The sequence below is a fragment of the Onychostoma macrolepis genome, chromosome 07 (genome assembly GCF_012432095.1).
Source record: "Onychostoma macrolepis isolate SWU-2019 chromosome 07, ASM1243209v1, whole genome shotgun sequence".
Taxonomy (NCBI): domain Eukaryota; kingdom Metazoa; phylum Chordata; class Actinopteri; order Cypriniformes; family Cyprinidae; genus Onychostoma; species Onychostoma macrolepis.
In genome coordinates, this window is record NC_081161.1 from 23,570,643 (window position 1) to 23,597,309 (window position 26,667).

Consider the following 26,667-nt stretch of genomic DNA (forward strand, 5'->3'; position numbering starts at 1 on the left):
TCCCATATACAAACACATTCCTGTATAAACACTCATACACACATACACCTGTTGCATAATTTATTTCACACACAACAAAGTGCTTCTGTCATTTTTTATTTTGTGAGTTTCAAAGGGCTGAATTTCTATTGCTTTTTATGACATGGCTTCAGGCTTTAGTTTGGTCTTTTAGGTTTCTGTTTGCTTTTTATTTTCAGCCTGTGTCGCTCTGCATTTGCACTTTAAGAGATTAAACTGTCAAAGCTTATGTACCTTATATTCACCTCCTTAACTCTGACACATTTCTTTCTTTATGAGAATTGTATTATTCATATAGTTCCATGCTGACTTCCTCGGTGCCAGGCTGTTTGATAAGACAGTGCAGACATTTAGGATCACATAAGTGTTTTCCTCCTAGGGTTTTACAGACAGCATAGCTTTGCTCAGTAAACAACAGGATCAATCTGGGGCGATTTCATTAATGCTCTAAGTGTCATGTCCGGTGGGTCTTCTTTTGGATTGTTACTTCGTCATGCATCATGTCTTCCACTCATGTGTCCATACAGGAATTCATATATATTTGTAATGGTATATTTTTGGCTTTTTTGTCTTTATCATGACAGGGCAGTGGAGCAGAGACAGGAACTGACTGGAGAGGAAGGCAGGGAACAGAATCAAACTCAAACTCTCTATATGTCATGAATAATCATGTCACCCTCATAGCCTTGGTCATGTGATCAAGTGTTTTTGTTACACATTAGATTGGTAGACTAAATATTAATTTTGGTTTGTTTTTTTAAAAGCCACAAATTTATAATAATTGGATCACTGATGATGGCCTTTGTAGAAAATAATTTGTAATGGTCAGTAAATTGAGGGATACAATTTCTCTGAGTTGATTTTCTTTCCGTTAGCTGGCCATGTTCTTCTGTCCTTGTCCAATGCATTATGCTGTTACTAATCAGCAGTCATCATGGGTTGTGTTTCTCCTGGCACTCAGATTTTCCATCCATTTGCTTGGCATATGTAACCTGCAGAACTGTTCATTTAGTTAAAGCGTCAAAGTTTTTATATTGTCACTTTTGCTCATAAATATATATATATATATAATATATATATACAGTACCAGGAACTTCTGATTGCAAGTACTGTATGTTTACACCCACATACATAAATCCACACATATCTAAACACGTATATGCTTTATTTATTATGACATTGTATCTCAATCACCTCTTTCTCAAATCTTTCTCTCACCCAGCTGGTGAAATGATTGACCCTTTGTTCTTTTCACCTACGTGGATACGTGGGAGAACTGGGCTAAAGGAACTCACTTGACCCTTTTGCTACTTTTTTATCATCATATTTTACAGGCAGAGGCTAGACAGCTATACAGGTGCTGCTAAGCAACACTCAATTCAATAAACCTCTTAGTGACCCTCATAAATATGTGGTCAGCATTGAAAATACATATAAACAAACCGAGATTGGCTCAGGCTTTTGTAAACACGCCTCTATAATTTTTTCTTTCCGGAAAGTGTTTGGGTGTGTTTTTAATGCTGAAAGACCTGAAATGGTATTTGTTTGTGATGTGATAATCAGAATGGGCACGTGGCCCTTGGTTGCTAAAAGCCTGCCATAAACAAATTTGGATTGCTTTGGGGTGTTTATTCAAGTGATAGTTAACATGCTGTTCCAGTCCTGTGTGATTTTCTTGACAGTAAATATTGTGTCCTTTAACCTGACTGGCTGTCTGGTATTTCCCCACAGGAGGACACAGATCATAACTACTACACCTCAAAGACTTATGGCCCCAGTGACCCTATGAGCAAAGAATTATGGGTAAATATCGATCAGATGGACAAGGAGAAGGTGAAGATTCATGGCATCCTGTCCAATACACACCGACAAGCAGCGGTAAGACAACATTCATTCAATCACTCATACACAAATAAAAAGCAGTACACATCTTCTGAACTGCAAACTATATGAAATGGCAAAATTTTAAGAACAATTACTGTTTGCATTTTGGAACAAAATTCTTTTATTTGTCACCAGGGTTCCCGCGGGTCCTTAAAAAGTCTTAAATTTACTTTATCAAATTTAAGGTCATAAAAAGTCTTAAATTGTCTTAATTATGATTTCAAGAGGTCTTAAATTTGGGTACAGACCAGAATCGAGATACAGCTTAATGTTACGATTAAACTTCAAAAGGCTATAAATAAAATATGAGTGCTGCACGGTTCAAAGTCCGGTGCTGCGCTGCTTTGTGTTCTGGCGTTACCGCGGAAACCGTTCGAAAGTGCCTCCTGCTGGCAGAGAATGAATGTGCATGTTCAATAAGGCTGTTGTGAGTGGCCGGAGGCTGTAGTTTCAGAACTGGATTTCTAGGACCCTATAGTTTTTTTGTTTGTTTGTTTTTTAATTATTTTATTTATTTATTTTTTGCATGTATGTATTGTGTCAGGTCTTCCAGCCAGTTCTATCAAACCTTTACAATGAATCCAGAACGTGGCAGCAAGATTAATTTTTAATTCAAATTCTTTAAAAACAAAACAAAAACAAAAAATTGACACTAGCTTTTCTAATCTTTTTGCATTCCGTTTACTTTTTATTTATTATACAATTAACAAAAGCAAAAAAGGCCTCTAACACTAGCTTGCTCTATTCTTTTTCTATTCTATGCTTTCTTTTTATTTATTATATAATTTAAAAAAATCTCTTGCTACATGTACTGAGTTAGGCGAAATGAGACTTGTTATAGTACTTGCATATCATTGGTCTTTTGTTGATTTCGATTGCTTCCATTGTCCTCATTTATAAGTCGCTTTGGATAAAAGCATCTTCTAAATGACTAAATATTAGTGGCTCATACTATTTTATAGCACTTGGTATTCAGTTCTGTATATTATTATTTTTAAGGAATTATGTAGTTATTTAATTGTATACACTTAATTATTGTCCTAACCAACTCCTAACTCTAAACATTTAACCTAATTTATTTCAATATTCAATATATTCTGGTTTAAAATTCAGTTTTCTTGGAAAGAAGACTTGTGTCTGTGAGAGACTTCAGTTAATTAGCTGCAGCGCTTCACATCTGATGTGCTGTTTGTTTGCATCTGTTTGTTTGATGTTTGAATCAGGTCTCCTCTGTTGGAATAGATGGTGCTGTCCCAAAAAATAGGGTCCTATGCAGTCCTAGAACTGCAGCCTCCAGTATTACAGGAACATTGGGTTGTTTTTGTTCAGACCAATGCAAAAATCGACCCATGTTTTTACCCTGCAAACACGCAGAGCTGTAAATGTGAACTGGTGGATCGATAAGGAGATAATTCATTATAAAAATCTAAACACTTTTTATACATCATCTGAAAGCTGAATAAATGAGCTTGTTAGGATAGGACAACTATTTGAAAATCTGCAATCTGAGGGTGCAAAAAAAATCTAAATATTGAGAAAATCGCCTTTAAAGTTGTCCAAATGAAGTTCTTAGCAATGCATATTACTAATCAAAAATTTACTTTTGATATATTTACAGTAGGAAATTTACAAAATATCTTCATGGAACATGATCTTTACTTAATGTCCTAATGATTTTTGGCATAAAAGAAAAATCAATCATTTTGACCCATACAAAGTATTGTTGGCTATTGCTACAAATATACCCCAGCGACTTAAGACTGGTTTTGTGGTTCAGGGTCACATATAATAATTAATTGATAATTGTTTAAATTAATATAATTAATACTTTTGACTCATCCATTTTCTTAAAAAATGGTTTAAAGGCTGAAATGTTAAGTGTATAATTTTATAAAACTTTTTGTTTCGTGAAAACTTCTATCTGAACTGTAAATCATGCTTTTTACATTCATTTTACAGTTTACCATAGACATTGCCCTACCCTGCTCATATGGTATTAATTTTATTTGTGCAGGTCTTAAAAAAGGTCTTAAAAAGTCTTAAATTTGAGCTTAAAAATCCTGCAGCAACCCTGGTCACTTATGGATGGGTTTGTCTGTTTGTGTGGATTATGAAAGTAACAGACCAAGTGCTGATCCCCAAATGCCACATTTCTCTGAAATGGGATCAGGTTTTGGTGTGTCGCCATCCCATTACTGGAACAGACTGTGAGATCCTCACATTGCACTTTCCAAACAAAAGAAACCACAGCGGAGAAGCGCTCCATAGATTTAGGACAGAAGTCCAGAAGTTTATTAGCAGAGTTATGTTTGCTTTAGTCGACCACAAAATGAGTCCATAGAGTCTGTCTAGATCTACACTTGCTGTATGTTTTATTGTACTCACTGTCTCTGATTAATAGTTTTATATTGATTCTGCTTATTGTTTAGATCTTTTTATAATTGCAAGCTAAACTTTGTCTTGTTTTCATTCTCAGCGGGTCAATCTCTCCTTTGATTTTCCATTTTATGGGCATTTGTTGCGAGAGATCACTGTTGCAACCGGCGGTAAGTAAACTGTCTTCCTGCATGTAATGTGTGCAGCACAACCAGTGATGAGGTTATAAGAGAGCATCTGCCTGCCTTCATGCGATATGAGTATTATACGGCTGAAGCAGAACATATGATCTATATGAGCTTAAAGAGGAATATATAATTGATTGGTTCTTGCTTGTAGGCATAAGAGCTTGACTGTGAGTCACAATGTTCTAGCGGATCAGGCTGTTTATCAGCTGTGAGAGATTCCTCTTAATAACAGCTGACCGTGCGTGCTGGAGATATGAGGGCATATGTGGGGATTTTTATTATGATTGTGGTTCATGTGACTCACTGGCTGCTGGAATGTGTCTAAGATGAAGCTGTGAGAGTGAGGGAAAGATAGAGACAAAAAACCGCCATATAATTTCTCCCTATAATTACATCAGTCATCTCTCTGCGGTTATAAACGGTGAAACACAAGTGATCTGAATTTCCCAGTGAAGCCGTGTTCTCAGGAGTGAAAAATTATGCACCGTTTTAAGAGGTGCTTTTCCTGCCTTAAGAATTTTTTAATATACAGAACTGGAAAATGTTTGCTAAATTATTCAAATCAGAGTGTCTATTTACATTAAGTGCAAATAGCCCATCTTGTTGGCAAAGGCTTTTTGTAGTAACTCTGTTGTCTGGTTCAATCAGACAAAATTGCTAAAGAAACCCAGAGAGCAAGAACAGTGAATTTAGTGGACAGTGGATTTCCAATCACATTCTTCTCCCTGTTCCCATATCATATCAGCTGGAAGTGACTTATTTTAAGTAAAAATGGAGAAAATATTTGAGAAGTGGAAATAAAGTTCCTAATGGGTATTTAATAGGCCTTTAATTTAAATTGGATGTGGGATCCTCACATTGATTGGATGGGCTGGCACATTGACCACTCGAATTGTTACCTTGTGGTCCACTTCTTGGATATTCAAGGACACCTTTACTGATCAGCATGTTCAATAAGGTTAGGGATAGGTGTACGGTTGTGCTTTAGAAATAGGGACAAGTAAGGTAAAATAAGAGCGCTCATTGCTGTAATCATTTTTGATTTTCTTGTGTTGTCAAATAACAGTGAGACCTGTTTTTGTCTTAATTCTTTTATTTGCATTGAATTGAATATAATGCACTTTTAAGTGCTCTGTGTTTACAGGGTAAGCGAAGTTGGTCAGCTTAGTCCAGGTTGGCTGAATTCCTGTGGAAAGATTTGCATTGATTTAAGCAGACAAATGCAGAAGACACATTTTAGATTATGTATGTGTGGAAGGTCCTGTCTCTTTTCTGTGAGTGGGATGGAAGGAGGCATTTATATGGCTAATTAGAGTATTAATCACTTTGGAGACAGGCCAGGGCTGTTTGCCAGGATGCATAGATGAGAAAGGAGGAGACCACAGAGATTAAGAGTAGAAAGACAAGCACATGTTCATGCATTGGTGCCAAAAAAACCCCCCTTTTTTTACACAAACAAATTGTGTGTTTTTATCTTATTTTCATCCTGAAGATCAGATTTGAAAAGTTTTTCAAACTTTTTATTATTATTTTATATTAAGAATGAGTATTGTAAAGGTTAATAGATTGTGTATGTTTGTGTTTTTGTGTTTTCAGGGTTCATCTACACAGGAGATGTGGTTCACCGAATGTTGACAGCAACACAATATATTGCTCCACTTATGGCAAACTTTGACCCCAGCCTCTCCAGAAACTCAACTGTCATCTATTTTGACAATGGTAAGAGACAGACGCACTGGACTGTGTGTGTATGTTTGTGTAGGCATGAGAGAGACAAAGAGGGTGTCCTGTCTGACAGAAATATATAGTGAAAAAATATATTGGAACAGAAATATCCAATATATGTCTGTCAGACCTTCTCATCTTCAAATGCACACACCCATCAAAAACACTGTACCTTGACTTGCCATAAATCAGATGTGTCATGTTATGTTTTCCTGATGCTCTTGTTTACAGAGGCGATCAGAAACTGAAACTGTATTATTAGTAGAGAATATAAGAATTAAATATATTCTCGTTTATATGTAAAATCATATTTAAATATTATGTAAAAGTGTGTGTGTTTCTTAGGAACTGCTTTGGTTGTCCAGTGGGATCACGTCCATCTTCAGGATTCTTATAATCAAGGAAGTTTCACCTTCCAGGCCACATTACACAGCGATGGACGAATTGTCTTTGCTTACAAAGAGGTCTGAAGGATATTTTTTCTTTTCATCCTGTTTTCCATTTCTCTCTCTGTCTGTGACATGGCTCTTCTGTGATTACTTCCTGTTCCATCAGAGTTTGTGTGATTGTGTCAATGTCACTCTCTTTTCAATTTGCCACATAAAAACGTGGTCAGGTACATGTAATGGCAAAGTGAAGTATCCAGTACAGTTCAAATATTCCATCAGTGTTACAAATCATGTGCAGTCAAGTGTGAAATGCATGAATCCATTTTAATCATCAAATAAATCAATTAACTTTGTTATATATTTTTATATATTATATGTTTTATATTATATACATATATACATTTATAATATTTATATTACATTTATATATAAAAAATATTGCAACCCTGTAGTCTGAAGGCATTCTTGTAAATGTTACAAGACACACATATTATACACACATATAGTGCTATGCAAAATAAAAACAAATAAAATATGTAGCGTTGTAGATAGAAATATTGAAACCCTCTAGTCTGAAGGCATTCTTGTAAATGTTGAGATTTATTTGATTATTGCAAAGCATATTCAGCCCACAAACCTCGCAAATCATGTGCAGTCAAATGTGACATGCTTGAAATGCATGAAATCCATTTTAATCATCAAATAAATCTATTATATTTAACTTTATATATATATATATATATATATATATATATATATGTTATGTTTTATATTATATACATATATTATTTATTATATACATATATACATTTATAATATTTATATTCTGTGTGTGTGTGTGTGTGTGTGTGTGTGTACACACTATATAGTGTTATGCAAAATAAAAACAAAGAAAATGTAACTTTGTAGAAGGGAAAAAATTAACCCTGTAATCAGAAGACATTCTTGTAAATGCTGTTGAGATTTATTTGATTATTGCAGAGCATATTCAGCCCACAAACCTCCTAACTGAATTAGGCTTCTCCCTCTCCCCATGTCTCTGCTCACTCCAAATCTTTTTTCTTTTCTTCCTTTCTTTCTCTTTCTTTCTTGCTTGCTTTCTTGTCTTCCTTTTTTGCTTTCTCACTTTCCTTCTTTCGAACTAGCTGTCTAACTTCACCTCCTCAGGTCGATGATGGATGAATTAACTGGTTTGTGCTTTCATTTCAGGTCCCAGTGCAGATTGCAAAGATCAGCTCTGTCAATCATCCAGTGAAGGTTGGACTGTCTGATGCCTTTGTGGTGGTCCATAAGATTCAGCAGATCCCCAGTGAGTCAACATGACACACAACACCAGTAAACCATCTGCATTCTGTATTCCAAGTGTGTGAGGGTTTTTTGGCGAATTTGAGTTGATGACTGAATTTGACAGGTGCTATTCAGCCCATCAGAAAACTGGGAGTATGTTTGTTCTGACAGTCGATTACTTCAGGGATGATCTCAAAGCTCCTTCCTCCTCCCTTCTCAAGCTGTCTGTTTGTTGTTTGGTGTGCCAAGCAGGAAAAGTCTTTGATGTCGTAGTAACAGTGAGCCCAGCAGGACCAAACCCGTCTGCGCTGGAGAAACACATTTAGCAGATAAATATGTCTGGAGTTGGGCAGCGAGTGAGTGTGGGAGAGAACAGGAGGAGAGGATGTGTTTGCTGTCAGGACATCATGAATGGAGGCTAATGATTTTCCATGACAGCTTATTCTCTCCAAGCGTATGTGTGTCTGTGTTTGTTTGTGACTGTCTGCAGTGAAAGGGCAGGATTTGCATCATTCTGTCTGTCTGTCTGTTACAATATGAGAAAGAGAGAGACAGCTCTGAGGGGAAGGAGAGAGTCAAGAATGAGATGGAGTGATTGAGAGCGGTAATAGCCTGCGTGGGTCTCGCCTCTCTTTCACTAATTAGTGTCTGGAGACTCATCAGGTGACACTGTTTAAGATGCATAAGCACACACACATGCGTATCTTCAGGCATTATCAGCATGCTACGAAGGAGTTTTGTGACACCCCATGGGCAAGAAATGTAATTACCCACAGGAAGAGAAAAACAGCCTGCACTGAACAAGGTACAATTTCCTGTCTTAAAGTTTAGCTGCTCTTTTATGTATTAATACTCCAACGATGTAGGTTTCAGCAAGGTCAGACAGTTACTTCCTCAGCTGCACACACACATTCACTTTATCAGAGAGATTTTCCCCTGCTGTACACATTCATCCAGAGAGGCGACACATGAAAAGCCATATACACACCCACAAAGACACACACATTTGTTTCATTCTATTAAAAAGGACAGTGTTTATATACAGAGGTGACCCCAACTCTTTACACAAACCTTTAGACATCAATAAACTTAAAACAAAATGTGATTTGCATAATATATGAGACTTTTAAGAAACACACTCTAAAAAAATGCTGGGTTAAAAACAACCCAACTTGGGTTATTTGGCAACCCAGTGCTGGGTAAATATTGGACAGAACACATGCTGGGTTATTTATTTGACCCAGCTGGTTGGATTAATGTTTTTACCCAACATGCTAGGTTGTTTTATTTAAGTCAACTATTGTTTAAAAATTATTAAATTGCTGCCTTAAAATGGGCTGGAAATTAAAAGTCACACTCAGAATTGCTAGAGGCAACAGCAATAATCAAAAGATAAACATTTATTAAGCAAGAACACATGGACAAAATACAAGACAAATTGAATTTATTTGGGTGAATACAGCATAGTTTACAATATTACATACATTAAAACTCATTTGACAATCATTTTAGAAATAAAATTGTAACATTTAAAAGTAGCATTTTAATTTAAGTGTATTCAACCTAATTCTCATGCTGGTGTGTTGCCGAAATCTGAGCCGGTGAAGGGCTGCTGTTTGCCGGGGAACTGTTCACTCTCTCCTGTTGAACTGTAACTCAGCAGCTGGATTGTTTCATCGGAGAGGCTCAACCCAGCGGTTGGGTAGGAAAAAAATAAGCCAGCAGCTTAGGTACAGAAAAATTTCCTGGGTAAAAAAATATTAAAAACAACCCGATAAAATGACCCCACAGGCTGAACCCAGCATTTGGGTTAAAAAAAAATAAATCCAGCATTTTTTAGAGTGTAACTAGTTTAATCAAACCTACACGCACACATACACATATAGAAATACTGCTACAGTACCCATCCTCTCTTCATTCTAATTCAATTTTCCATTTCACTGCTTTTAGGTAATTCAGCTACCAGTCACGTAGATGATGTATTACTAGATGCATCTATATGTGCAGTTATATCCATGCATGCGTGTACATCCATTTGATCCAGTGTGTGTCGATGATGGGGGGCTTAACTTTAACTCAAAGACTATTCTATACTGAATTACTTTCAGATGTAGGCTGATCAACCAACGTTTAAATTATGAAAAGTCCATTCTGAGTCGTAGGGATTCATGCAGGCATTAGAGACTGAGTATGAGAACTGCATAACCAATGCATAGTTCACTTAAGGCCAATTCACACTGCACCAACAGAAGCTAACAAACGGCAACTGACGTTTTCTGTTTCCATTGGTCAGTGCATGTTGAACATTTGTCTGATCTGTGAGTGCTGTGTGATAGCCTTTAGCAGAGTAGTTCTTTTTTCATTCTATTTTAAATGTAACATTTTATTGAGTAAGAGACACCAAAGCGAGGATTCTTTTTAGTTGACTTAATTAGTTGGTAAACACACAGGTCTGTTGTTATGTTTAACAGTTTATTGGATAAAAGCTTCTGTTAGCGAGTATATTAAGCATTCCCTCCTTTTAGCACTGGAAACAATGTGAATAGTTCTTTCAGTAAAATATACTGCTATGTCATTACAGTGAATCATGCATCCCAATGCTAGGGAAGAGTGTCCGGTAACTTTGCATGCAATCAGTGTACTCTTAAGTTCTCACACAGTGGCCCAATGCAGGTTTTGTCAGTTTCAGCCTGGATACAGATCTTTACTGGGCACATACATCTTTACTAGTTCCTTTTTTGGTAATGATTCCCATAATTGAATATGAAATTAAACTTCTCCATCTATTTGTGGAATGACAGACATGCCCAAGTGAATTCATACCTTGTACAAAGAAAACATATTAGGACAATTTCACAATTGTGGATAACATCTTGTTTAAAAGAGCATGTGGATTTTTCAGTGTGGAAGTAAGCTATTTAATATGAATGAACGAGACTTCAGATTCGTTTGCTGCTCCTGGTAAATAATGATAAGAATAACAAAATACAGTAAATAATAAAACTAGTTGCACAACAAACCAGTGTTCATGATTATAATAATAAATGACAATAATACAATACGAAATAAGGTAGAGTGAGGGAAAATGCCCCCCTTAAGAATTGTCTTTTTTTTTCAGTGAAACAAAAGTTAAATGTGTTCAGAAAAGTTATCATAGTTTTAGTGACAATGGCATAAATTATAAACCAAGTATGAAAAATGTCCAGAGTTTTCAAGTTATTAGATTTTTAACCAAAATTAAATTTGTGCCAAGGGGGCGTTTTACCCCACCTATGGGGCAAAACACCCCCATGGGTGGGGTAAAATGCCCCCCAGTCTGACAAAGCAATTTGCTTTAAATATTTACAGCAAAATCAGAGTACAGGCAGTTTTAGCTTAAAATAAATAAATAAAAAAGAATATAATCAATAATTATGAATTACAAAATTATAATAGTCTATTTGAAAAAAAAAAATGTTAGCTGATGATAACTGTACTCTAAAAAGTGCTGGGTTAAAAACAACCCAACTTGGGTTATTTGGCAACCCAGCGCTGGGTAGATATCGGATAGAACACATGCTGGGTTATTTTGACCCAGCTGGTTGGGTTAAACGTTTTTACCCACCATGCTGGGTTGTTTAATATATTGTTTATTTCTGGCTTAAAATCTACCAAGTGAAAAATAAATAAATAAATAATAAAATACATATAAAATAAATAGGCCTAAATAAAATAGCTTGTTGGTGTCACGTGTCTGCCCTTCTAAGTTCCTGTTTTCCCTTATTTGGTTTAGTTCCGGTTCTTATTAGTTAATCATCTTTCATTGTCCCCACCTGATTTGGATTATCTTGTTTGGTCTTTTGTTCCCGTCATGTTATAAGTCCTCAGTTTTCCCCTTTTTCTTTGTCTGAGCTAAACATTAATAAATGGATATGTGTGTTGATGCTACTCCGTTCTCCTGACCTTCATTTAAGTTAAACTACAACCACGAACCCGTAACAGTTGGGATGTATCTTTCATGTAAGTTTTTTTAAACAAAGCAAATTCAAGATAGATTTAAGCATCCCATGTTCTTTTTTGCAAACATACTTCGCAAAAATGTCACTGTAGTCTGCAGATATTCTATACAACTTAAAAGTATGTAAAAGTATGTATATTCTGAACTCAGCGATCTGAAGGCGGCTCGACGCCATCAGTGAATACTTCCTCTGTCAGAATAAGCTGTTTGGCGCGTTTGATGCCCATATGTGAGCCTGTCTTCCAACAAAAAACGACCCTGTAGGTCATTTGTACAAGCGCCTTATTACGACCTATATTTACGTTTTAAAGTTAAGCGCCCTCTAGCGTGCGTAAAAATAATGACAGTGTTGTGTTGCGACTGTCGTCATGAAATAACGTATGACTGTCATTACCAATCAAAATATTTGTTTATTTAAATGCAATGTGTGGACTTTTTACACCGATCTCACGGTAATTCGTACATATTTTACTATGTGGCTAATTCGTACGAATGACAACACCTAACCCCACCCCTAAACCTACCCCTTACAGAAATCATGCAAAATCATGATTTTTTTAGTGCAGCTTTGGTGCCTCCGCTCTGTGGTTATGACTCTCAGGATTGTATTTCATGCGCGAGGTAAGCTGTGCGCAAAGCGCTCGCCCAAGCAGAAAAATGCGCTGTTGCTGCCAGATCTCGATTGCCGAAAATTACATTGTGTTTGATGCAAAACTAACCCAACGAAATCATATGGAAAAAAAACAACTGTATATTATCATGCTTTCTCAAGCAAAGCAAATTTTGAAAGTCCACTAAAAACATATCTGGTCATAAGCATGTTGACAATAACGCCATCAACATTGTCTAAGTAGTAAATAAATTAAAAAAAGTTTATAAAAATGTATATAAAATTTGAAATAACAAACATCAGGAAAAAATAGGAAACAATACCTTTGTTTTCCGTATACTTGTTGCTTAGTTAAAGTCCTTCTGTGATTTTATTGTTGTTTGCAACGTTACTTGGCAATATTTTAAAGATATTATTATTATTTTATTATTTATTTTATTTTATTTTATTTTATTAATTTTTTTTTGGTATTTTGCATGGTCTATTATTGTCATCCGGGTGGGAGTTTTAACTCCGTTTCATACCCTGTTAAAACCTGTTAAAAAGTCACCGCTCGCCACTGCTATACGGGCATATTGGTTGGAGGACAGGTTGCCATATGTACATGAACACCACTGATCCTCACAAACTTCTCCAAAACACGCGAGCATCCTTTATAAGACACTCGCTGTATTCAACTACATGAATATACTGAGCTGTGTTCAAGAATATGAGTGTGAATATGATGTTATAGTGATCAGTGCGCCAACAGCGTACATACATGGTTCGCTTGCGCATCAAATAACGGACATAACGCGCACCTAATGCATGATCCTGTATGTCACTGTAATCATCTTTACCTTGATTACAATCGGCATCCATTAAAAATTTTGGCTACTAGTGTGACACTGGCTTCTTTTATCCAGCCGAGAGCTGTATACAGCTATAGTTAAGTTATACATAAACTATAGTTTGTATGTCATATGCTCATACAGCGGTTTTGAGCCATCGTTCAGTCTGTACACTCTCAGAAATAAAGGTACAAAAGCGGTCACTGGGGCGGTACCTTTTCAAAAGGTACATGTTTGTACCTAAAAGGTCCATTTTGGTACCTTAAAGGTACACATTAGTACTTAAAGTGTACATATTAGAACCTAATAGGTACAAAAGTGTACCTTTTGAAAAGGTACCACCCCAGTGACAGCTTTTGTACCTTTTATTTCTGAGAGTGTAGCCTATTTCATACAGCACGATGAGAAACGGTTTGCTGCTCCGAAACACAGAATACATAGAGAGGTGGTACTGTTATTTATTTACATATATTTTTACATGAACATATTAGTCATAACATTAGTGAATATATTATATTTTAGTTTTAAGTTATCTCGCACCCCCCGTTTGGGAAACACTGACCTAAAGCGCAATCTACCAGCATTGCCTTCGCGATCGACCTATTGGGCACCCCTGCTTTAGTACAAAACTGCTGAACTTTGACAAAAGGTGTTATAATAGTGATTTTCTAATGTCTAAATATAAATCCTAAAGCAAACCGTGAAAATAACCGTAGGCCTATTGGAAACGGCAAATATACCAATGAGTGATCCTCTGCAGCCATCTACTGGTCATAGTGGTAATATCAAGTCATTTTCATTTTGCTAAGTGTTTTTGAACCAGGCGGCATAAATCTTCCACTTGCATGGCACATTTTCCATAAATTATCTACATTAATTAAAAAAATGAATTTTATAATGTTTCCTTTTTGAGTAATTATATAAAAAAATAGACATAATATGGAGACAAAAAAACTGCTTAAAATGGGAGCAATATGGCCATCGGGAGTTAACTGGGGTGTTATAAAATGTTTGTTTTTTTGTGGTATGAAATAATGGGAGAGGAGGGTCACATCTTTGTCACTTTTCTCATCCCTAATTGACTTGCATAAAGTTTTCTGTGAGAGTAAAGTTTTAGTAAGTTTTAGTAATAAATTGCACGAAGGGGGCGACAACACTGATCTTGCATACCCCTCAGCAATGTGCAGTTGCCCCTGGTTACAAGCCTACTTGCCACCCCTCATTCTGCTCTTGCCACCCCAAGTATAAAATCCTGGACACGCCCCTGGTGTAACGGTACACGCATGTGTACTGAACGAATACAGTATTTTTTTTTTCTTCAGGAAATTCAAATAATAAATGGCGTTTTTACAGTCTTTGATGTGGCATGACAGATCGCTGTATAAAGGCCTTGGAGAGCTGCTTCTGGGACGGTTCAGAAACGTGCTGGTGGTATAAACCCAACACAAGCATTGGCGATCAGCTCCGGTCCCGTGTCTGAGCCGTGACGCACCGTAGACTTGTGCAGAGCGGAGCGCGAGTGAACGCAATCGTTCCTTCCTCTGTACTACTAGTTTTAACGTGAATAAACATGACTGAACATCTCATGCCTCATGTAATTGCTCAATCAGTCTTTCAACCACGGAAAGACATCAACGAAACAGCGTGGAAATAAAATGTCATGTCGCACTTAATTTCATTTGCATAACGTCTACCCGCCCATGTTCTAGGCCAGCCGCCAGCCGAACCTACACAGCTGAATCATCAGAAGTTCTGCAGGTATTGTGAAGAAACAAGCGAGGACAACAGTGAAAATGGCAGATTATGGAAATAAATGTTATGTTCCAGGCTGTGCAGGGGATGTGAAGTGCAGGGATGGGTTGGTGTCTGTATTCAGAAAGGCACGGAAAGCAAATAACGCGAGCCACTAAAGGGACATGGTTAGCTGCTAGCGGTAGCCTGTTACATTACAGTACATAAGATTTCACTTACCACATAAACAGAGTAAGGATAGATGACTGAGGATGATGGCGAATGATTTACAGATCCTGAGCACCACTGACAAGCATCTGATCTTGTAAAATGTGTGGTAAATACTGCCGCTCCATAGTATAAACAGAGTTTGTGCGATCGCGAATCTCGATCAACGCGATCGACCAATCGTTCAAAAGCAGTTTCAATGCCCCGCGTATTAATAGCGGCTCCCTGATGCCCCGCATTTTATATACATTATAATTACCTGACGATATAATTGCGAGACAAAGTGTTGAAATATATATTTTCCTCCCTGTGTTTCCTTCCTGCTGTGAGCTACTGAAATGAAGCGCACAGTGAAACAGCCAATCAGAGCATAGCTCATTATTATTCATGACCCTTCCAAATAAGCCAATAACAGACCACTTCATTCGAGGGAGAAATCCTAGGGTTGCACATGTAAAACCGTTTCTGGAGATTTTTTTGCCCTTGCCTAAGCCACATACCTTCTATGTAGATATCAGAGAACAATTTAAAATACTGTATCAATGCATTCTGTGGAACCTTTAAGAGGTAACGTACATGAGAAGACGAACTTCACAGAAAAATGCTCTCTCTCTCTCTATTTGCTTGTGCAACAGAAGTTTTAACAACCCAAATGCTTCACATGATGATTGTAATGTGTGTTTGTTTGGCTCTAGATGTGCGGAGGAAGACTATTTATGAGTATCACAGAGTGGAACTGTTAAAGACCAAAATTACCAACAGTACAGCTGTAGAGATGATGCCACTACCCAGTAAGCCAACGGACACACACAATATACATGCACACACAAACAGCCTTGCTAATAGAACTATAGACAAATTATGTGACGTACCTAATAGAGGCTTATTTTGTTGTACCTCTTTATCTGCAATGTCAGATTTTATATTAGAGTTTTTATCACAAGTTATATGGAAATCCAGTTCATTGTTCTATTAGCGTTTTGCTCTATTCATGATTGATTCTGTGCTGATGCATTTTCTATGTCTTTTTTCTTTTCCACAGCATGTCTTCAATTCACAAGCTGCACATCTTGCATGGCATCACAGATTAACTTCAACTGCAGCTGGTGTCACCGGCTCAATAGGTGAGAAAACAAACCTCTCTTCATCCGTCTCTCTTTCCCCTATTCTAATGTCATTTTACTGGAATTGAAGACGTGGTTCTCAGACCGCTTGATTTGAGGTGGTGCAATGAACGAGGGGAGTAATTTACATTTTACAAGTTCTGTCAGCAGTTGCTGAAACACAAGCACTCAACACAGACATTCACAAGACGTGGAGATAATTCACCACTTCTAATTCAGCAGTCACAATGTTACAAGATTGCCTTTTGTATATAAAGATGGCCTAAAAATTCAAACGAATTGTAAACATCATGTGTAAACCATTAACAAAATGTCTCTTGCATTGACTTGCGTTGCATTTTTCGAAGTAATAGTGCTTTAAATGTGGCAGAGAATCTTTCAAACCAAGATTGCTTTTTTTTTTTTTTTTTTTGGAGAAAGTGAGAAAGGGAAAATAAAGTCACATTCCTGCTGATTCATGCCCGGACCCTCACCTCTCGAACCCAGACAGCTTTTCTCTGTAGATCACATACCAAAGAATAGACGAGACTGAGACACCCGACCTCCTTCTGCTTTATTTTCCTGGCAATCCTTCCATTTGTCTACTCTTTCAATCCCTCACTCTCATTCTCGAGCACATACATACACACCCACACGCATGCATACAAATACTTTGAGGGATTCAGGAATATAAAATCCCAGTTAGTGTTTATTGTGAGAATTAGTTTATGACTGCAGAGAGAGAAAAAGGCCAGTTCACTTGTGTTAGAGGAGTTTTACTTTTTCCCTTTATCAAGTGCATATGTGCTGCACACGTTTATTGAGCTGTAGCATTTTTCAGTGCAGTTTGTTATTTTGTAAATCATTTCGTACACAAAATAATGATGCATAGCACAAGCACATCTTTCAATGTCAGTGGGACCTTGGTTTTTCCATCCACTCTAGGAAACCTGCTGGATTGTATAATTAAATCAGAACACTGAGTCTTGAATAGTCTCCTGGTAGACAGGGGAGTTATATTCAGACTTCATCAATATGCATAACCATTTTTGTTTGGCTGGAGGTTATGGAAACAATGTAGAGTTAGAAATTGCTGCAGTAATTAAAGTCAGGTTTTTTTGGCTTGATTAAGGCTGTGTATGTTTGTGTGTGAGAGAGGGGGAGAGTAAAAGAGCAGACTAATGAAACAGGAAATGCAGGTAACTCAGTTGACTTAAGCTAATAACTGACAGTCTGCCCCTCCCAATGCAATTTATCAACAATTTAGCCCTTGTCTTTGGAGAGAGCAGACGAAGTCTGATCTGATGCAGTTGACAAACACACAAAAACAAGCTGCAACTGAACAGAAGACCGTAATACTGTAGCAAAGTGTTGCACTTAATATCCTTCATATGCCATTACTCTGAAGTAACGAAATTACTTTAACATGAGTTTATTAGTAATGATTATTTGCATCAAAAACGTAGATTTGCATATTTGGAAAAGCATTCTTTCACCCTGAAGGTCAGATTATTACTGGATCAGAATAAATTTGAGCTGACTGCATTTGCAGCCATTAACATGTAAATGAGATTATGAAAGGTTGGAGAAGTGCTGACGAAGAATGTGACCGCCGCCATAGGCAACCTCAAATCTACAGAGATATATTTCAGCTTTACTTGTCTTCCTTATATGATTCATCAGTGCTTGGGGTAACTACTTGGGAGAGAAAATGAAAGAAAGACATAATGACCATGACAAAGGTACAAAACTAAATTTACACAGTCAAATTTGTTCACTAAATAATTAAGTCATTTGAAATCTAGTTTGTACGTTTTGTACTTTGGGCACTTTTGGGTCACTTGTCATGTTACTGTCACCCTAGTAGGGGTTCACTGATACATTTTTTGGCCTGAAGTGGATAATTATTTTCATGTCACGGCATTTAATCTACCCTAGTGGAAAATAAATATACTAAAATGTATTTAAAATACATTTATTTCATACTAAGTATACTACAAATACATTTACATGTTTATGTGCTTAATAAAAATACCCTGCAATTGTACTTTTAGTATACTAAACTGGCATACTTAAAGTCTGCTAAATTGGAACAACTAATTTTGTACTTAATGCACTTTAATTTTGTGGAAGTCGTGCTGAAGTCCAGCTAAAGATATACTGAAATATATTTGATTGTACTGAAGTGGAACTATTGCAAGTATACTTCAGGTACTTCTGTCTGGCATTTAAAGACCGATATTATTCAAAGATCATACAATCCTCAACAATAGTTACATTAAAACACATTTTAAGCTTAATATTAAGAAATGTGCATTGTGCATAGTACTCCAAATAAAGTTTAATCATTTTTATGTCAGTAAGTCTCAAGCAATATGACAGTAAATATGTTAATAGATTTGAACTATACTAAGTATGAAATAACTATATTTTAAATATTACTTTATCGGATAAATTAATTAAAAACAATATAAAAGGCATATTTGCGCATTAGATGAATGCAGTGGTAATCGTAATATAAAAATAGGGGAAATGAGCATATAAAATGAAATGTCTAATATAAATATATTAATAGATTGTTGTATCTGATATGATACTAATATACTGTGCACTCTTACTCACCAGCATTATTATTATTATTATTTATTTATTTATTTTTTGTAGTATTCATTAACAAATTGCTTTGGAGAAAAGTGTAGCTAAATAAATACATGTGAGGGTAATAAAGAAAAAATAAACTATTACAAAATTGCTGCTACTACAAAAGAGCAACAAAATTATGCAGTAGAAATGAAATGCCTCACAAAGCTGTATTCTGTGGCAAATCGTTGGCCTATAGAGGCTTGTGTGTGTGTGTGTGTGTGTGTTTGTGTATGAGTTCCAGTCAGTAGCTGCTCTTAGCAGAGCTCTTCCTGTCTGTGGGTCATGAAATCTCTAATCCAAAGCTTTCATTTAGACAGTCTGACGCACACTATAGTGCCCCTGCCACCACTGGTCAAGGTGCTTCTTTCCCAAGAGCACATCATGTGTATAGAGCAGTGTCTTGTGTTTGCTGATGCTGATGCTCACACACGCTATTACAAGAAAAAAAGGAACAAAAGAAAGAAAGCACATTGAAAAAATGCTGATCTAAGAAAAACTATTTCCATAAGACTGTCGGTTTATATTAACTTATTGCATAAATGAAAGTATTTCTCCCATGTTTATTTAATAGTTTTGTCCATTTATATCAACTCTCGTATAAAAAGATTTGTTTTTCAATCACAAAAAGGAATGGCATCCTTTTGATTTTTGTTTAAATGTAACGGGCTGTGACAAGCAAAATAAAAATCTCACACAAACACGCATACACATAAAAACAACAGGGACTGGGCAGAAAATGTGTGTCTTCTCTTCTGTCTCCAGAATATCAGAGAGAAACATGGAGGGAGATGTGTGTATGGTGAACTGTAGTAAAATATATCAGATAATATATCTGGAAAAGGTGAATGGAGAATGGGGAGCTGCTGAAGGATATGGAGTAAGGGTGACTATCTCAGCAGACATCAGGAATGCCAAGCAGCCGAGGCCATTGTGCTCCATTCTGCATGCAAGAAAGAAAAAAAAAAGCAGGGGTGGAGGAAAAGAAATACTAGCTATACTGCCTAGTCCTGACTCTATAAGCCAGCATCTATTAGTGATATACTGCTGTAGACAGTCCTCTGTATATTTCACCGTTTTGAATTTCCTGTTCTGGACCACAGTGAACAGAGCATTCTTAATGGAAGTTTCTTGGAAGACTCGTAAAAGAAAATTAATTTCATGATTTACTCGCCCTTTTGTTGTTTTTAAACCCATAAGACTTTTTTTTTTTTTTTTTTTTTTTTCTTCATGGAACACACACTTGCAGTGTTTCTCAGAAGAGGATTTTTCTGCACTGGTCAGCAATCTATAAAAGATGGAAATCAAGTTTGTGTGTTTATTGGCTGTCTTTAAAATACTAATGACTGCTATAATTTTTATTGACAGATGTTCCAGTGGATTTGATCGCCATCGGCAGGACTGGGTAGATAGCAGTTGCCCAGATGAGGTGTGTGCCCAGAGGTTTTTATCCTAAATCTCTGTGCCTTCGATAGACAAACTCATCTGCAGTTTCCAGAGCAAAAAAGGATATGCTATGCTCTCTCTCTCTCTCTCCCTTTTTATCTTTTTCTTTCCACCTTGTACAGGGCCATTAGCAATTAGTAACATGTATGACAATGTATTTTAGGTTTTTGACTAAACTTTTTTTTTCTTTCTTTCTCTTTCTTTCTTTCTTTGTTTGCACAAGATGTTTTATTAATGTTGGTTTACTATATGTACAGACTGGCATCTTTGGCTGTTATTGCCCTTGTGGAATTTGAGTAAAGGGCAGTGAATTGTGTGTTTAGCATATTGTTTTGTTTTTTATTAACTGCACTAAATTAATATGTTGAACTGACAGCCCTAGTTTTTAGATAATAAAATATTGCCATATTTACAGGGTAATATATATATATATATATATATATATATATGGTGCTGGTCATATAATTAGAATATCATCAAAAAGTTATATTTCTTCTATTTCACTAATTCCATTCAAAAAGTGAAACTTGTATATTATATTCATTCATTACACACAGACTGATATATTTCAAATGTTTATTTCTTTTAATTTTGATGATTATAACTGACAACTAAGGAAAATCCCAAATTCAGTATCTCAGAAAATTAGAATATTGTGAAAAGGTTCAATATTGAAGACACCTGGTGCCACACTCTAATCAGCTAATTAACTCAAAACACCTGCAAAGGCCTTTAAATGGTCTCTCAGTCTAGTTCTGTAGGCTACACAAGAAGACTGCTGACTTGACAGTTGTCCAAAAGACGACCATTGACACGTTGCACAAGGAGGGCAAGACACTAAAGGTCATTGCAAAAGAGGCTGGCTGTTCACAGAGCTCTGTGTCCAAGCACATTAATAGAGAGGCGAAGGGAAGGAAAAGATGTGGTAGAAAAAAAGTGTACAAGCAATAGGGATAACCGCACCCTGGAGAGGATTGTGAAACAAAACCCATTCAAAAATGTGGGGGAGATTCACAAAGAGTGGACTGCAGCTGGAGTCAGTGCTTCAAGAACCACTACGCACAGACGTATGCAAGACATGGGTTTCAGCTGTCGCATTCCTTGTGTCAAGCCACTCTTGAACAACAGACAGCGTCAGAAGCCTGGGCTAAAGACAAAAAGGACTGGACTGCTGCTGAGTGGTCCAAAGTTATGTTCTCTGATGAAAGTAAATTTAGCATTTCCTTTGGAAATCAGGGTCCCAGAGTCTGGAGGAAGAGAGGAGAGGCACACAATCTACGTTGCTTGAGGTCCAGTGTAAAGTTTCCACAGTCAGTGATGGTTTGGGGTGCCATGTCATCTGCTGGTGTTGGTCCACTGGGGTCCAAGGTCAACGCAGCCGTATACCAGGAAGTTTTAGAGCACTTCATGCTTCCTGCTGCTGACCAACTTTATGGAGATGCAGATTTCATTTTCCAACAGGACTTGGCACCTGCACACAGTGCCAAAGCAACCAGTATCTGGTTTAAGGACCATGGTATCCCTGTTTTTAATTGGCCAGCAAACTCACCTGACCTTAACCCCATAGAAAATCTATGGGGTATTGTGAAGAGGAAGATGCGACATGCCAGACCCAACAATGCAGAAGAGCTGAAGGCCACTATCAGAGCAACCTGGGCTCTCATAACACCTGAGCAGTGCCACAGACTGATCGACTCCATGCCACGCCGCATTGCTGCAGTAATTCAGGCAAAAGGAGCCCCAACTAAGTATTGAGTGCTGTACATGCTCATACTTTTCATGTTCATACTTTTCAGTTGGCCAAGATTTCTAAAAATCCTTTCTTTGTATTGGTCTTAAGTAATATTCTAATTTTCTGAGATACTGAATTTGGGATTTTCCTTAGTTGTCAGTTATAATCATCAAAATTAAAAGAAATAAACATTTGAAATATATCAGTCTGTGTGTAATGAATGAATATAATATACAAGTTTCACTTTTTGAATGGAATTAGTGAAATAGAAGAAATATAACTTTTTGATGATATTCTAATTATATGACCAGCACCTGTATGTATGTATATGTATGTATGTATATATATATATATATATATGTATATATGTTTTTGTGTATGTGTGTGTATATATATATATATATATATATATATATATATATATATAATATATACAGTGGGGCAAAAAAGTATTTAGTCAGCCACCAATTGTGCAAGTTCTCCCACTTAAAAAGATGAGAGAAGCCTGTAATTTTCATCATAGGTATACCTCAACTATGAGAGACAAAATTAGAAAAAAAATCCAGAAAATCACGTTGTAGGATTTTTAAAGAATTAATTGGTAAATTCCTCGGTAAAATAAGTATTTGGTCACCTACAAACAAGCAAGATTTCTGGCTCTCACAGACCTGTAACTTCTTCTTTAAGAGGCTCCTCTGTCCTCCACTCGTTACCTGTATTAATGGCATCTGTTTGAACTCGTTATCAGTATAAAAGACACCTGTCCACAACCTCAAACAGTCCAACTCCAAACTCCACCATGGCCAAGACCAAAGAGCTGTCAAAGGACACCAGAAACAAAATTGTAGACCTGCACCAGGCTGGGAAGACTGAATCTGCAATAGGTAAGCAGCTTGGTGTGAAGAAATCAACTGTGGGAGCAATTATTAGAAAATGGAAGACATACAAGACCACTGATAATCTCCCTCGATCTGGGGCTCCACGCAAGATCTCACCCGTGGGGTCAAAATGATCACAAGAACTGTGAGCAAAATCCCAGAACCACACGGGGACCTAGTGAATGACCTGCAGAGAGCTGGGACCAAAGTAACAAAGGCTACCATCAGTAACACACTGCGCCACCAGGGACTCAAATCCTGCAGTGCCAGACGTATCCCCCTGCTTAAGCCAGTACATGTCCGGGCCCGTCTGAAGTTTGCTAGAGAGCATTTCGATGATCCAGAAGAGGATTGGGAGAATGCCATACGGTCAGATGAAACCAAAATAGAACACCATACCTACTGTGAAGCACGGGGGTGGAAACATCATGCTTTGGGGCTGTTTTTCTGCAAAGGGACCAGGACGACTGATCCGTGTAAACGAAAGAATGAATGGGGCCATGTATCGTGAGATTTTGAGTGAAAACCTCCTTCCATCAGCAAGGGCATTGAAGATGAAACGTGGCTGGGTCTTTCAGCATGACAATGATCCCAAACACACCGCCGAACGAAGGAGTGGCTTCGTAAGAAGCATTTCAAGGTCCTGGAGTGGCCTAGCCACTCTCCAGATCTCAACCCCATCGAAAATCTTTGGAGGGAGTTGAAAGTCCGTGTTGCCCAGCGACATCCCCAAAACATTACTGCTCTAGAGGAGATCTGCATGGAGGAATGGGCCAAAATACCAGCAACAGTGTGTGAAAACCTTGTGAAGACTTACAGAAAACATTTGACCTCTTGTCATTGCCAACAAAGGGTATATAGCAAAGTATTGAGATGAAATTTTGTTATTGACCAAATACTTATTTTCCACCATAATTTGCAAATAAATTCTTTAAAAATCCTACAATGTGATTTTCTGGATTTTTTTTTTCTCATTTTGTCTCATAGTTGAGGTATACCTATGATGAAAATTACAGGCTTCTCTCATCTTTTTAAGTGGGAGAACTTGCACAATTGGTGGCTGACTAAATACTTTTTTGCCCCACTATATATATGAAGAGTTTATTTGCAAAAACAGATAACTCTGGTTTTTTATTTTATTTTCAAAAATCATGTTTTTTATTATGTTATCATGTTTTTGTTGTTTTATTGTGTTAGTTAGCTGTTTTTTTTTTTTTTTTTTGTTTTTAACCTAGTCAAAACAACCCAACTGCAGTTTGATTGAGATTAATTGAAATGCACAATGAAAAAAGCTGCCTCAAAACTATGCATGCATATGTTATTTGAGTCACATTTAAAAATATGTCTCTTCAAAAGCCCAGCACCGTCTCCCTCATCTAACACACCGGATTCAACTCATCAGTTCATTAGTAGAGACTGAAATGGGTCAGAAAAGGTGAAGAGAGTTGAGAGAAAATACGATGCGTGTCAGATCAGTTCAGCAGTGATGGCTCTTAAAGAAATAGCAGCCCTCCCAGACAGCAACGTAATTAACACGATCAACGTCCAGAAACGTAGCAAGGACATTGTTAAAATAGTCCATGTGACATCAGGGGTTCAACCGTAATTTTACGAAGCTACAAGAATACTTTTTGTGCACAAAGAAAACAAAAATTACGACTTTATTCAACAATTCATCTCCTCCGCATCACCCTAGCGCCATTTTGGAGAGTTTTCACTGAACGTAAACAACGTATGCTGTTCTGTGTCAGCTGCACTTTGCGGAAACATTGTTGTCGTTCAGATCAAAGCGTGAACAACGTAGACAACTTTTCCATGTTGCGCACAAAAAGTATTTTCATAGCTTCGTAAAATTACAGTTGAACCCCTGACGTCACATGGATTATTTCTCCTTGCTACGCTTCTGGTCCTTGATCGTGTTAATTACGTTGCTGTCTGGGAGGGTCAGAGAGCTCTCATTTTTGGGTGAACTATCCCTTATCTCAGATCACATGTCTTCACCTGTCTTTCATTTGCAGACTAAGGATAACACCTGTGACATCATCAATACTACCAACCTCAATCTGCTGACCACTGCATCAGTTGCTAAGAAGACCACAAGAAACAGAGGAACTACTGAGGGTCAATCTACCCAAGCTCCATCACACATGCCCACCAGCATACCAACAGAAGGTACTGTCATACCTGTACGAACACGCATACCACTTAGGTTGAAATATGGAACATGAAACTAATGTTACAATCATTTGACGACAGGAAACCAACGGGTCATTGATCTAAACCATTAGTTACAAGTGACTGCTCCTGGTAAGAATGCAGCAGGATAATGTTAAGAGGGCACAAATGGATTCTACATAAATCAATAAACACGGAAAAAGAAAGGCTTATTTGTGCTTTATGAGTCTGGGGAAAATCCATTTCTGGAGAAGAAACGTTCTGTATTAAAGAACATTCAGAATGTAGCTGAAGGGGTTTTGCTCATAAATGGGGTTCAATAGATAATCATGCTCACCATTCAAGAATCTTCCTTAAATAAACACTGACACTTACAATAAATACACCATATACCACTCAACTATTGTTACACTTCAATCTCATGTTGTGTGCTTTGCTCTGTTTTTCTTTGTGATTTGCGCAAACACATTATCAGACAGTAAACAACACAGCATAAATTATAAATCTCGTCTGTGAATTATGAATACACTCATAAATATTTCAAATCTAGAGGAGCAGTAGTTGTACCCAAATTTCAGAACAAGAAATTCAATTTATTTCATTGTCTTCCTACTTATTAGTCTAGCTTATTATTACTTGCATATTATTGCAGCAGTTCTTTTGAGAAATCTTTCAGGGAGAATGGACCAATGAGATTTCATTCTGGGAGGGGCTATATATAGGAAGCCTTATACTGTATAGAAGATGATGTTAGTGTTTGTTTCTGTCATGTTTTAAATCGAAAGGCAGGCTAGCTGTGAATACTTGCTGACTTCATTTGAGTCAGTGGCACCACCGCTCTTTGTTTTTACAGGCAGGAAAAGGTCTGGCTACAAAAAGTATGTTAGTCTCAGGGTTGCCAGGAGTCCACTTAAAGTGATTAACTACATCAAACAATCTGTTCTTCATTAACAGTTTCTCAGAGTGCTCAATAAGGCAATGATTCATGAGGTCATTGAAAAGGCATGTATCTCTCGTTTACACTCTCTTTCCTTCATCCCTCCTTCATTACTGATTGGTTGTTTCGGTAAGACTTTAGAATAGGGAACACTTATTCACTATTAACTACGAGTTTTCCCTCAATAAATTCTTAATTTTCTGCTTATTAATAGTTAGTAAGGTAATTGTTAAGTTTAGGTATTGGGTAGGATTAGGGATGTAGAATAAGGTCATGTAGAATAAGGCATTAATTTGTGCTTAATTACTTCTAATTAATGGCTAATATTCTAGTAATATGCATGCTAATAAGCAACTAGTTAAGAGACCTTCAAATAAAGTGTTACCGTTGTTTCATTAACTTGTTATTATGACAACAGAATTAAAATGCTGACAGGTCCATATTGAACAATCAAGACATTTATGTACATTTAAAGTACATTTACTATAAAATT

General features: G+C 36.9%; 1 protein-coding gene across 1 annotated transcript in view; it reads left to right on the plus strand.

Annotated features, from left to right (window-relative positions):
* Window positions 1–26,667, plus strand: part of plxdc2b (plexin domain containing 2b) — a 64,049-nt gene that overhangs the window by 29,262 nt on the left and 8,120 nt on the right. The window contains exons 3-11 of the mRNA XM_058781221.1: window positions 1,750–1,896; window positions 4,379–4,448; window positions 6,063–6,185; window positions 6,537–6,655; window positions 7,790–7,889; window positions 15,959–16,054; window positions 16,306–16,387; window positions 20,375–20,435; window positions 25,081–25,234. Of these exons, the coding sequence (XP_058637204.1) occupies window positions 1,750–1,896; window positions 4,379–4,448; window positions 6,063–6,185; window positions 6,537–6,655; window positions 7,790–7,889; window positions 15,959–16,054; window positions 16,306–16,387; window positions 20,375–20,435; window positions 25,081–25,234 (952 nt within the window). The remainder of the gene's footprint in view (window positions 1–1,749; window positions 1,897–4,378; window positions 4,449–6,062; window positions 6,186–6,536; window positions 6,656–7,789; window positions 7,890–15,958; window positions 16,055–16,305; window positions 16,388–20,374; window positions 20,436–25,080; window positions 25,235–26,667) is intronic.